General features: G+C 39.2%; 1 protein-coding gene across 1 annotated transcript in view; it reads right to left on the minus strand.

The window, feature by feature from the left end:
* Positions 1-13,080, minus strand: part of MAOB (monoamine oxidase B) — a 113,732-nt gene that overhangs the window by 72,122 nt on the left and 28,530 nt on the right. The window contains exon 2 of the mRNA XM_004064033.5: positions 3,081-3,175. Coding sequence (XP_004064081.3) covers positions 3,081-3,175 — 95 coding nt within the window. The remainder of the gene's footprint in view (positions 1-3,080; positions 3,176-13,080) is intronic.

Genomic DNA, 13,080 nt, shown 5'->3' on the forward strand with positions numbered 1-13,080 from the left:
CTGAATAGGCAAGAGCTTCTAAACCTCATCATTTACAATATACCATAACATGGCTTGGTTTTTAGTGCTTTGAATTTGTGAGCTGTGACTTATTGACGAATCTCTTTACTCAGTACTTCAGGTGAATGTTGAGGGGCCTAATGCTAGAGAAAAAGCAAGAAAGAAAACGATCACTTCTTATGTGATTTGTTAATCCAGGCATTTGAAAATAGCACTAGGGAATATTTGGTCATAATTTGGACTTTGAAATTGCTTTTATGTTTAATAGTATATTTATGTAGTTTTGAATTGGTTTCATTTCCAATGACTGAGGGGCGAACTTTGAACAAAAAATTAGTAGAAAAGTTTCCTATTTCTGAGTATGTCTAAGAAAAACCAGGTTCCTACTAGTTAGAAACACTAGAAATGGTCCTTCTCTTCTGTTTTTGTTTATTTGCTTATTTTTTGTCTAGCTTTCCACTCACTTACCCTTCAAAAATGCAGTTTTCACAAGGCATCTTTGTTTTACTCACTAAAGTATTCCAAACGCCTATAGCAGTTGTCCAATAAATTTTCTCAAATAAATGAAAGAAGGATGTTTTTAAAAATTCAGCACCTAATTGTACTAAACCAGCTTCTTTACGTAAAAGGCACTCTTATCTGCTGTATTTTTCAAGGAATATGAAGATTTCAAGAACTGGGGGAGATAAGATGTACACAGGCAAAATCTTGTAAAGCAACATATAATAATTGTCCTTGTGTGGAACAGGTAAGTGGTATTAACACAGAAGAAAGGCAAGTAGCTTTTGATTGGAGTAGGAAGGGATGAGATCCTGGAAGTATGTGAAGATTTTGCCATACGACAAAGGTAAAAAGAGATATTTGAGGAACACATAATGGCAAAAACAATGGCCAGTAGACAAGAAGGGTTAGACCAAGTTTGAAGGCTTGTGTGAAATCATAAATAACTAGGTTAGGCGGTGTATGTCACAGTCAATAACAGATAAGGCTTTCAGGCTTATCTGAGTCTCTGGCTCTCAAGACTGTTAAGGTGCCCTCTTATGCCTCCTATGGCACCACTCCAAGCTGTCACCCACCCTCATTGTAGCATTTTCCTTGATAAGCTATAATTAGGCATCTACAACAGTCAGTGTCCCCCTGGGAGACTGTAAAGTCTGTGGAGCAAGGCCATTTTGGGGGGATTACTGTGCCTGATTCATAGTAGGTACTCAGTAGATATTTGCTGAGGACAAATTCAATTATAAAGGAGATGACTCAAAGTAAAGAATGAGTACAGAGGGCTGGCAAGATGGTCAAATAGGAACAGCTCCGGTCTGCAGCTCCCAGTGAGATCAACACAGAAGGCGGGTGATTTCTGCGTTTCCAACTGAGGTACCCGGCTCATCTCATTGGGACTGGTTAGACAGTGAGTGCAGCCCATGGAGGGTGAGCCTAAGCAGGGTGGGGTGTCGCCTCACCTGGGAAGTGCAAGGGGTTAGGGAACTCCCTTCCCTAGCCAAGGGAAGCTGTGAGGGACTGTGCCATGAGGAACAGTGCATTCTGGCCCAGATACTATACTTTTCTCATGGTCTTCACAACCCGCAGACCAGGAGATTCCCTTGGTCCTATGCCACCAGGGCCCTGGGTTTCAAGCACAGAACTGGGCGGCCATTTGGGCAGACACCGAGCTAGCTGCAGGAGTTTTTTTTTTTTTTTCCATATCCAAGTGGTGCCTGGAACACCAGTGGGACAGAACCGTTCACTCCCCTGGAAAGGGGGCTGAAGCCAGGGAGCCAAGTGATCTAGCTCAGCAGATCCCACCCCTGCACATGTATCCCAGAACTTAAAGTATAATTTAAAAAAAAGAATGAGTACAAAATGTCAAATATATATCATTGATGAATCCTTCCAAAAGAAAAGCTGTGAGTCAGAATTTTATGTCTTATCTCTCTGGAAATGAAAATACAGTATGGAGATTCCTCAGAAAACTAAAAATGGAAAACTAAAAATAGAACTACCGCATAATTCAGCAATCCCATTTTTGGGAATATATCCAAAAGAATTGAAGTCAATATGTCAAAGAGATATCTGCACACCCATGTTCATTGCAGCATTATCTACAGTAGCCATGATATGAAATCACCCTAAGTGTCCATCAGTGGATAAATGGATGAGGAAGACTTGGTATATACACACAATGAAATACTATTCAGCCTTTAAAAATAAAGAAATGTCATTTGGGACAACATAGATGAATTTGGAGGACATTATGCTAAGTGAAATAAGCCAGGCACAGAAAGACTTATAAGTGGAATCTAAAACACATTGAATTCATAGACGTAGAGAGCAAAATGAATATTATCAGCGGCTGGGGGGTGAGAACTGAGGGAATGAGGAGTACAAAATTTTAGCTAGACAGGAAGAATAAGTTTTGAAATCCGTTGCACAGTAACTGTAGTAATAATAATGTATTGTGCATTTCAAAATAACAGAGTAAATTTCAAATGTATCACCACAAAAAATGTCAAGAAAGTGAGGTGCTGAATATGTTAATTAGCTCAATTTAATCACTCCACATTGTATACATATGGTGAAAACATCACATTGTACTCCATAAATGTAATACAATTATGATTTGTTAAAATAAAATTTAAAAAATAAATTTAAAAATGGGAGAAAGTCTCTCCAAAAAAGTTTAGTTTATGATTAGAATGATTGTGTTGGTGTAACGGAAGCATCGAAGTTAGGAGTGGAAAGTACATATAATTATGTTATTTTTCTTCCTATTTCTCTCTCTGTCTCACACACACACACACACACACACACACATACACACACACAGAGGCACACACATATCTGTCCATTTCCCTCTTACTCAATCCTAACTCTATGAGGCCAAATATCATGAGATGAAAAGACAAAATGGAACAGAAGAATTGAAAGGAAGGCAAACTGGGAGAGAGGCTGTGAAGAATGTTTCAGAGTTATTTTCGCCCTCTTAGAGTCAAATGAAATTGAAGACTTTTGGGGAAAAAGACAAAAATGAAACCCCAAACTCAGCTTCAGTCCCATATTTGTCCACCGGATTCTTAATGCCTTACCCTAAGAGTGTAAGTCCTGCCTCCCACACGGTCCCGGGCTTCCAGAACAACCACATTCAGTCCAGAGTCATGCAGAAGTTTGGCTGCTGCCATACCTGGGAGAAAAGACAGTAAGACATCAGGATCAAATACAAGGATGCCAGACAAGCTCCTCATGCTAACAGCCAATGAGAAAAGTCCATGCTGGCTCACGTGCACAGCCTATTGTTACTTTCAACTTACAAGTGGATATGGTTTGTCAATAGAGGCCCAGAGTCTGATGTTTCTGGAAACGACAAAAGGGATTTCATTTTTTGGTAAATTTCTCAAATCTTAAACACATCCTCTGCCACTATATCAAAATGTCTATTTAAATGACTAAATTGCATGTCTGATAACATAAATGAGAATACAAGGCCATGCTCAAGAGAAATATATGAGTCGCAGACACAGGGCTAAGTCCAGTCACTGACTTCATTCTCAGGGTAAATATGAAAAACCGGTAAACTGAGGGACAGTGGACCTTCAAAGCGTGTGCCAGGAACTGGGACTTACTATTAAAGTTGGACTTTTAGAAGTTGATGTAAAGTTTCAAAATCAAGGAGGTAAAATTCGACCCCTTATGCATCTGGATTTCCTGATACGACCCATCACTGAAGAATGAAATAATTCCACTCATAACTAATTTAACTATTAATTTAGTCAAAAATACTTAGTGAATGCCTATTACATTCTCACCACCATGAATTTAGCTCTTAAAAAAACCCACAGCTTTACTGAGGTAAATGTACATGCAATAAACTTTACCCATTGTGATGGTTAATTTTAGGTGTCAACTTGACTGGATTGTGGGATACCTAGATGGCAGGTGAAGCATTGTTTCTGGGTGTCCCTGTGAGGGTGTTTCCAGAAGAAACTGGCATGGGAGTTGGCAGACTGGGAGAGGAAAACCTGCTGTCAATGTGGGTGGGCACCATCCAATCCAATCGGCTGGGGCCCTGCAGGGACAAACAGGTGAAAGAAGAGGGGACTCTCTCTGTCTCTGCCCTCACTCTCTCTTCCGGAGCGGGATGCTTGTTCTCCTCCTGCCTTTGGACATCAGACTCCAGGTTTTGGACTCTGGGACTTACACCAGTGACCTCCAGTGGGCTCTCGGGCTTTTGGCCTCGGACTGGGAGCTGCACCATTAGCCTCCCTGGTTCTGAGGCTTCCAGACTAAGCCAGCTTCTCTGATGCTCCAGCTCACAGTCACCCTATCATGGGGCTCCTCTATCTGTGTGATGGTGGGAGCCAATTCCCCCAGTAAATGTATTCTTCTATGTATCCTACTGGTTCTGTCTTTCTGGAGAACCCTGACTGATACATCCATTAATGCAGAGTTCAATACGTTTTGACAAAGGACAAAGCATAGTGTGGAGTACATGTATAAAGTTTGGGGTACTAATCCATTCTGGATGTAGTTTTTGACCTCAAAGCTCTTAAAATACTGTATTTTTTTAAAAGCACTCTTACAGAATTTAGCAAGTTTTCTCAGAGAACAGACACCTGGTGCTCTTCCCATGATGAGTGGGCTGAATGTGCTCAGTTCCAATTACCTTCCTCACTTGCTTTATGAGACCAAATATTAAGGCCATGCCAAGATGCTCTCGTGCCTTACAACGTAAATAAAACCGCTTCTATCTTGTCTTTCAAAAATAATAGTTCTGTGACTTTTAGACCCCACTACTGCAAAATTAAAAAGATTCCTATAAAATAGCTAATACTCTTATTATACTGGGTTCTAAGTGTTTTAATAAATTAATTCAGTGAACTTCTACGACCCCATGAGATAAGTACTGTTGACATTCCCATTTTATGGCCGAGAAAACTGAAGCCCAAAGAGATGTCCAAGGTCGCATAAGGAGTAGGTGACAAAGCCAGTTTAACTGCAGCATCTGTATTCACAGCCATTATACAACACTGTCTTCCCCGGACCCCCATGGCCATCCTCTTCATTGATTGCATCTTCCAATTTTTGCTACAGAGAGAAATTACACTTCAAAAGATATTTCTCACTTTTTTGGATCAAGTTGTTTTTAAGACACACTTATATGTTGTGGTTTATAAGAATCCATATAACATAAAATATGAGCCCACATTAAAAACCATAATGAAAAGCCAAGGCTTTAGTCACCGTCTATCAGTGATCTTAAAGGAGGAATTCCCATTTTTTAGAGAGGCTGATTTGACATTTCATTATTTGAGTTAATCCATCTTCCCATCCCTGTCACCGGGGGCAGAGCCAATGCTTCCAGTTGCTGATGGGATAACAGTTCCAAAGTCCATGAACCCCATGCAGTGCACACAAGCATTGCACAACCCTGATTTAGGAATACAGGGCACAGGATTTATAACCCAAGTTTCCTAATTTTACCTCCATAAGGAAAAAAACCCACTTCTATTTAAATTCAAAATTGCAAACAATTCAATGACATTTTTCTTACCAAGCATCAATTCAACAAATGAAATAACATGCAGCCATAGTAACAGCTGTTATCACTGAATTTAGATAAACCGCTTGAGCATGCTGAGGCTTAAACAAAAGGGTTCAGAAGGAAATACATTGTTACTTGTATACACTAGCATTTTATATTCCACAAAAGGTACTGTCTTTTAGTAAATGCATTTACCCAATAATATCTGATGTTAAATATAAACAGTTATTAAAACAAACAAAGGACTTATCAAATCATTGAATGGAGTTCTCTATGCTCATGTACCTTAAACAATTATAAACAGAAAATTACAAAAATATCTTTAAAAAGGGCAACACAAAAATATGTTGCTGGAAGTAACTTACAATTTAGCTCACTAATGTTCATAGGGGTAGTCAAGAGGCTTGTTGGAAATCAATTGACATAAATTAATCTGAAAAAAAAAATTGGTCCAAATATCAGTGGCTTAGGGAAGTCACTGCAATTTAGAAGGAGGGAATTTTAGGGTACATAGGAAACTGAGTTGGAGTCTGGTCAAGAGGTGATTAAGATTGTCTAGAAGAGGTAGCTCAAAAACCTCCCTCAGTGATGACTGATAAAAGGACTAATAGTTTGACTGCTCAAGGACTAAGCAAACAATGAACTCTACAGAGCATCCCTCACCTAAAGACTGTTATTTCCCAAGAGTTCTTTTCTATGTTGGTTGTTTGGAACTTTTAATACATTTTGCCATAGAAACAAAAATATGAGAGATGGTATATCCTCTGGGAAGTATGAAAATTTTTGAGTGCAATACTATTGCAAAAAAAATCATACAGTAGCAGAAATACATTTGCCTTAAAAACATTAGACAATGTAATCGCCACTGTTTAAACACTTATGCAATAATCTCCTGATATAATGCAATTAACAATTTGTTTGTTAAAAATGAAAATACCAGCCAGGCACGGTGGCTTACGCCTGTAATCCCAGCACTTTGGGAAGCTGAGGCAGGCAGATCACCTGAGGTCAGGAGTTCAAGACCAGCCTGGCTAACATGGGGAAACCCCGTCTCTACTAAAAATACGAAAATTACCCGGGTGTGGTGGCAGGCACCTGTAATCCCAACTACTCGGTAGGCTGAGGCAGGGAGAATTACTTGAATCTGGGAGGCGGAGGTTGCAGTGAGCCAAGACCATGCCACTGCACTCCAGCCTGGGTGACAGAGTGAGACTCTGTCTTAAAAAAATAAAATAAAATAAAATACCCAGAGTAATAACAGCCACCATCATAACGCATGAAGCACTTTGGTCTGGGTGAAGCGCTTTACACAAAAAGCTCAACTGATCCTTACCACAATGGTGAGGAATATTATTATCCTCATTTTAAAAAGAAAAAATGGCAGCTTAGAGACATTCAGTGACTTAACTGTAGGTTACGCAATTAGTAAGTGGCAGAGTCAGAGTTCAACCCAAAACCTGAACTCTTAGCCGCTACCCTTGGACAAAAAACAAAAAATTAAAAACACAGTAACTCTACATATACACTGATTGATATAAAGTGTCTTAAAACATTCTACTATCTGACTAAATATAAGAATCTTAAATACCAGCTTTTCTCTTAGAAATTTAACCTTTGCAAACAATTTAGGAGCAAGCTTATCATCACTTCATCTTTTTAAAAAGCTAATGACACTTGAATTTAACATGCAGTATCAATTATAATCTCACAACCAAATGGTAATTTGGCACTTTCAGAAGCAGTCCCTATGTCCCCATGACAGGCCCCTCGGATGAATAATCATAGCACAGCACACACAAATAATGGTAGACTAATATTTGATGTTATGAAATTATAAAAATATTGCATCTCTCTTCTGAGAAGTTTACTTGGAAAAGGTTTCGTAAAAGTGATGACAATCTCAATTACGAGTAGACACCCAAATTATTTTAAATACTTAGAAATCAGTGATGTACAACATGATTAGCATTCTGCACTTTTAGTTTTTTGCCAAGAAAATGGCCCAAGTTAGACGCTGTAGGAGACTGGGAAATACACAGTGGCAGTAACACAGAAGTGCCCTCTTTACAGTGTCTTAAGGGCAGTTAGAGGAGCCAGAATACAAAGGGAGGGGTAAAATCAAAATCACCACCTGCCTCATGCTTGGCTTTGTCAATCTGTTTCACACTCTTCATATCAAAATTTGATATTTAACAAAACTTTTTTAAAAAATTAAAATGCAAAGTTAATAGTCTTGAAAATACTACATAAGGGCTCTTTCCCAGTTTAAAGTTATGAAAAGAGAGAGAGGGAATCATGTTAACCAAAATTGACAATGAAATTCACTATACCTCAAAGAATCCCTATTGTAATCCTGGTAAACTATATAGGCATTCCCTTGGGACTGTTCTTTTTTTTTTTATGTTGTTGTTGTCATTTTTGTTTGTTTGTGTTTGTTTTTGTTTTGTTTTGTTTTGTTTTGTTTTGTTTTGTTGAGACGAAGTCTCACTCTGTCACCCAGGCTGGAGTGCAGTGGCACAATCTCGGCTCACTGCAACCTCTGCCTCCTGAGTTCAAGTGATTCTCCTGCCTCAGCCTCCCCAAGTAGCTGGGATTACATGCAAGCACCACTACGCCCGGCTAAGTTTTGTACTTTTTGTGGAGATGGGGTTTCACCATGTTGGCCAGCCTGGTCTCGAACACCTGACCTCAGGTGATCTGCCTGCCTCGGCCTCCCAAAGTGCTGGGATTATAAAAGCCAAGAATATGCAAACATCCCTCATCACCTCTATCACTCTGACAAAGCAATGGTTTTATGAGAAAATTCTAAAAACTACCAAGTCACCTTCTCATCAAATAACTGGAATTCTCTGATTTCTCTGAAGAGAATACTTTCTAGTTATTTAACACAAACACACACCAAAAAGATCTGAGGTAAGGAGATAAATATCACCAATTTGACATCAAATTCATAAAAGAAAAGTGGTTTTTGTAGGTAGAATTTAGATGTTAATTGTTGAACTTTTCAACACAGAGTAGCAAGGAGACCCTGAACAGTAAAGCCATCACTGAAAACAGCTAACATTTTGAGCACTGACCGTGTGCCAGCTGCTATTCTATGTGTTTTAAGAACTTATTTATCCTCCCAATAACTATGAGGCAGGCAGATGTAGAAAATGAAGCATAGAGAGGCCAAGTAATGTGCACAAGGGTCACACAGCTAGCAAGTAGCAGAGCCAGTATTCAAATTCAGGCAATCTGACTCCAGATAACAAGCACGCCAGCAGCCTTCATCATATTTCACAGTGAAACATTGCAAATCTTCCCTTTAACATCACGGATCATACAAGCATCAGGGCCACTGCTAGCACATTCATGCATGCCTTCATGTATATTGCAAGAAGGCACACACTCCTGGCTAGTAAATTTCCAAAACATGTCCTTCATTCAGGTGAATGCAGCTCACAAGGTGCATGAAAACGGCTTGGCTGGCAGAGTGGGGGACTGCATTACATCCCCCTTCTACTTCATCAGCCGAATGCCCTTGGGCAGGGCACCACCTGAACAGCTTATGCTGTGGCCTTGAAGCTCAGAAAACTTTTATTTCCTGAACAATAAGAATTTAATTGTCTATTCTTTGTCTCGTCAATGCTAGTACACAGTTGGCACTTAAATGTTTGTTGAATGAATTTATTTAATACCCTTCTACAGGGGTGACATTTGATTACTGAGTAAATAAATAATTAAATGGCTGTAGTGATCAGTGTCTGTATAAGTATTTTAAATACAGTATAAGAAACTAAAATACTTAAGACATGCTGAAACTGATTTCCTCTGGTCATCCAGAAGTGGTAACATAAACTTTTGACTTTTTCAAAGGGAAAGAAAGACAGCCAGCCAACAGTAATAACCACCTTACATTTGTACAGCATTGCACAGTTTCCAGCACTCACACGCATTCAATCCTTAACAATAATGCCGTGAATCTGGCATTGTTACTCCTATTTTTCGGATTAGTAAAAGGAGGTTCGAAGAGATTCAAGGGTTTGCTCACAGTTATACACCTAGCAATGGCAGAGCTAGGTCTGAAACCTGGTTCTGTTTCTTTGTCTTAATGGGTGTTGCCTCAGCCTTATTACCTCCTATAACATACAGAGATCCATGTTGCTAAAACAAAATTCTTGAAACAGGCAGAGTTTTAAAATCGGAATTATTAAATTAACTTTCTTGGAAAGAATATGTTGATAAAAATCACCTGGAGTCTATCAATGTCCAAAGCCTTGGGACTGTATCATTAGAGGAATATTTGCAGGCATGTGGAACAATGCAGCATTCTCCAGGGCAGCTCTACTGAACTACATATTAGGAAGTGTTTTGGCCAAATAGTTCCTCCTCCTTAAGTTCAAACTGGCTTGTCTTCCAGAGAATGCACCAGTCACAATTTTGGGGAAAATCTAAACAACACATGACATAAACCAAATATTGCAATGTGTACCATTATTTTGATCATTGAGAAGCAATGTTTAGAATGATGTTATTCACGTCTTGTCCCACAAAATGAAAAAAAAAGAAAATAGACTCCAAGCCTTCTCGGAAACATGATAACCTTTGCTCTCTTTCCTCTAAGACAATCAAAATATATAACATGAAAACAAATGGCAATAGCTTGTAAAATAATGGAGACCTTTACTGAAGCCTCAGGCCGTGGGATGATTTATGCTCTTGAAAAAGATAAAAAACATCAAGCTTTCATAAGTTGCCATAGAAACCTTTCTCCAGATGCAGCCACTTTGAGATACTAGAATGAGATTGCCTTCCAAGGTCTTTCAGAATATGTCTAAAACCATAAAAATTGTCTCTTCATCACAGTTTATATGCAAATGATTGCATTTTCTAAAATGTCAGCAATCATAATGAGTCTTGTTTAATAACCAAGCTTTTGTCTCTACCCTTTGTTGTTTGAAAGGAGTTGACTATCTTTTATGTATTGTAATCGTGGAAGACAAAATTTGTTTTTGCTTTATCTCAACATAGTCTCCCATGAATAAAGGAATCAAACCCAGAAATTACAGCTTTGTCTTTCTCGGGTTTGTGTGCTATATTATTCATTATAAAAACTGTTAAATAAAACTAAGCTTTTAATTTACCTGCCTCAAATCCTTCTGGGAATTAGAGGAAGTGTGTATGAATAAATAAACATACTCTCAAGAAAAATTTTTTTAAGTATAGAAGATAATTATATGATGCCATGATCATTTCCTTTTTTATTTTTAATTTTTATGGGTACATAGTAGGTGGATGTATTTATGGGGCACATGAAATATTCTGACACAGGCATACAATGTGTAATAATCACATTGAGGTAAATGGGGTATCCATTTCCTTAAGCAATTGTACTCCCTCAGTTATTCTAAAATGCCATGATCATTTCTTTGATGGGGATCTGAGGATGAAATATTTCACTACTATGATAGTAGCCCTCCTACGGATTACCAACACAATTTTTAGAATCACAAGCATCTTTAAGGAAGAATATAAAACTGAAGAGCTACCATTTCTGCTTTGGGTCACCCCCTCCCCAGATCCCATTTTGTGATGGGTGTTACAAATGTCATGAAGAGGGTTAGAAGTCTGCTATAGAGTATGCTGACTACCTCTCCAGGAAAACATCCCCTTTCACCAAAAAGGAGAAGACAGATTAGGAAATCTGGAAAAAGAGGACATGTGGGAGGTGCCAAGGAAAAGAAGTCTGAGTGTGATGTAATCAGTGATTGGAAGAAATAAAATTACAAAGGAGTCATTCAGTGATGCCAGAGCCTGGCCCTGCTTCCATCTTCTAGGAGCCTAGTGAGTCTGCCCCAACAAGAACCTGTGAAACAAAGACTAAGGTAGTCAGCAGTGTGCAAGGACCAGAACCAAATGAAAACACCACCTGGTCAAGAAGAAGGCAGGACTTTGCCCTTCAGTAGAAAAAGCTTTATGCCCAAAAGGCCACCTCCTGGCTGCATAACCTCAGACAAGAGTCCTCACCTTTCTGGGACTCACTTTCCCCATCTATAAAATAAGGTGATTAAATTAGGCCCCTTCCAGTCTGTGATCAACCCAAATGAGACAGGGTGGCAATGTCACATAAACTGAGATTTCATTACAGAGGTAGTATCTTTATGACCCCAAAGCATCTAGCCCAAAGTCTGCCCTGTGGAGCTTAAAATTTGGGTGTCATCAATAGATGTGAATAAAAATATGTGTTTTTTTGTGTTCATATACGATAAGGAAATGCTGATTTAAACAAAGCTGTTTAGGGATAGATGTGCTAAGATAATTAGGGATGAAATGTCATGATGTCTGTAACTTACTTTGAAATGCATCAAAAATCAAGAGAGATTGATAGATGGAGAGAGGGATAAATAGTTGGATATACTGGAATAAAGCAAATATAGCAAAAACATTAATTGTGGAGTCTAGTTGGTTGGTATATGAGTGTTGACTGTATAATTCTTTGAAAAATTTCATAATAAGAGAATTCTGGAAAAAAGTTAAACTGGTTTCTATTCTGCTGGACTTGTTCAGAGCCCCAAGTTAATGTATCACATAATTCCATAAAGATACTATATACCATTTATATAATTTCTTAGTCTTTAATAACCTATTGGGCAACAGGGGACAAAAGTGATTCTCTTGAGGGCAGAAAATTCTCCTTATATTTTTTCAAAAACATACCTAAAGCAACTGGTCAATTTGGTCAATGTGGCTAAAACTGGTGGTGGGTTCCTTAGAGTGATATCCAAAACACGATGTGCCTCTAGAAAAGAACAAAGCCTAACAGAAGAGGCACCATGAAGGCAAGGAAGAGGGTAACTACAGATATTTGGAAAGGGAGCTTCCTGGGGAGGTCAGAAGTGCATTTGGTACAGCCAAGTTACAGAAAAGTAGAAAATGATGGGCCAGGCACGGTGGCTCACGCCTGTAATCCCAGCACTTTAGGAGGCCGAGGCGGGCGGATCACGATGTGAAACCCCATCTCTACTAAAAATACAAAAAATTAGCCAGGCGTGGTGGCAAGCGCCTGTGGTCCCAGCTGCTCGGGAGGCTGAGGTAGGAGAATGGCGTGAACCCGGGAGGCGGAGGTTGCAATGAGCCGAGATGGCACCACTGCATTCCAGCCTGGGCGACAGAGCGAGAGTCCGTCTCAAAAAAAAAAAAAAAAAAAAAAAAAAAAAAAGGAAAACGATGAAATGAGAAGGAAAAGGACAGGGAAAGTTCCCCTGTTTTTTTCCTGGCCATGCAGTCTGGCAGGATCACCCAGGAAAAGGTACACCAAAGACAGGCCTGGGGGCAATGCCCTCAGCTAGAGCAAGGAGGAAGGGAAAGTGTGCTGCCACCTCTGAGGAGCTGGAAGATGGCCAGATGAGTAAATTTGGGTAGCATGGTGTTGCGAAATGAATTGAGTATGCCTCAAAATTCATATGTTGAAGTTCCAACCCCCTAGAACCTCAGAATGTGACCTTATATGGAGATAGTCTTTACAGAGGTAATCAAGTTAAAATGAGGTCAGTACTGTGGGCCCT

Source organism: Gorilla gorilla, chromosome X (genome assembly GCF_029281585.2).
Source record: "Gorilla gorilla gorilla isolate KB3781 chromosome X, NHGRI_mGorGor1-v2.1_pri, whole genome shotgun sequence".
Taxonomy (NCBI): domain Eukaryota; kingdom Metazoa; phylum Chordata; class Mammalia; order Primates; family Hominidae; genus Gorilla; species Gorilla gorilla.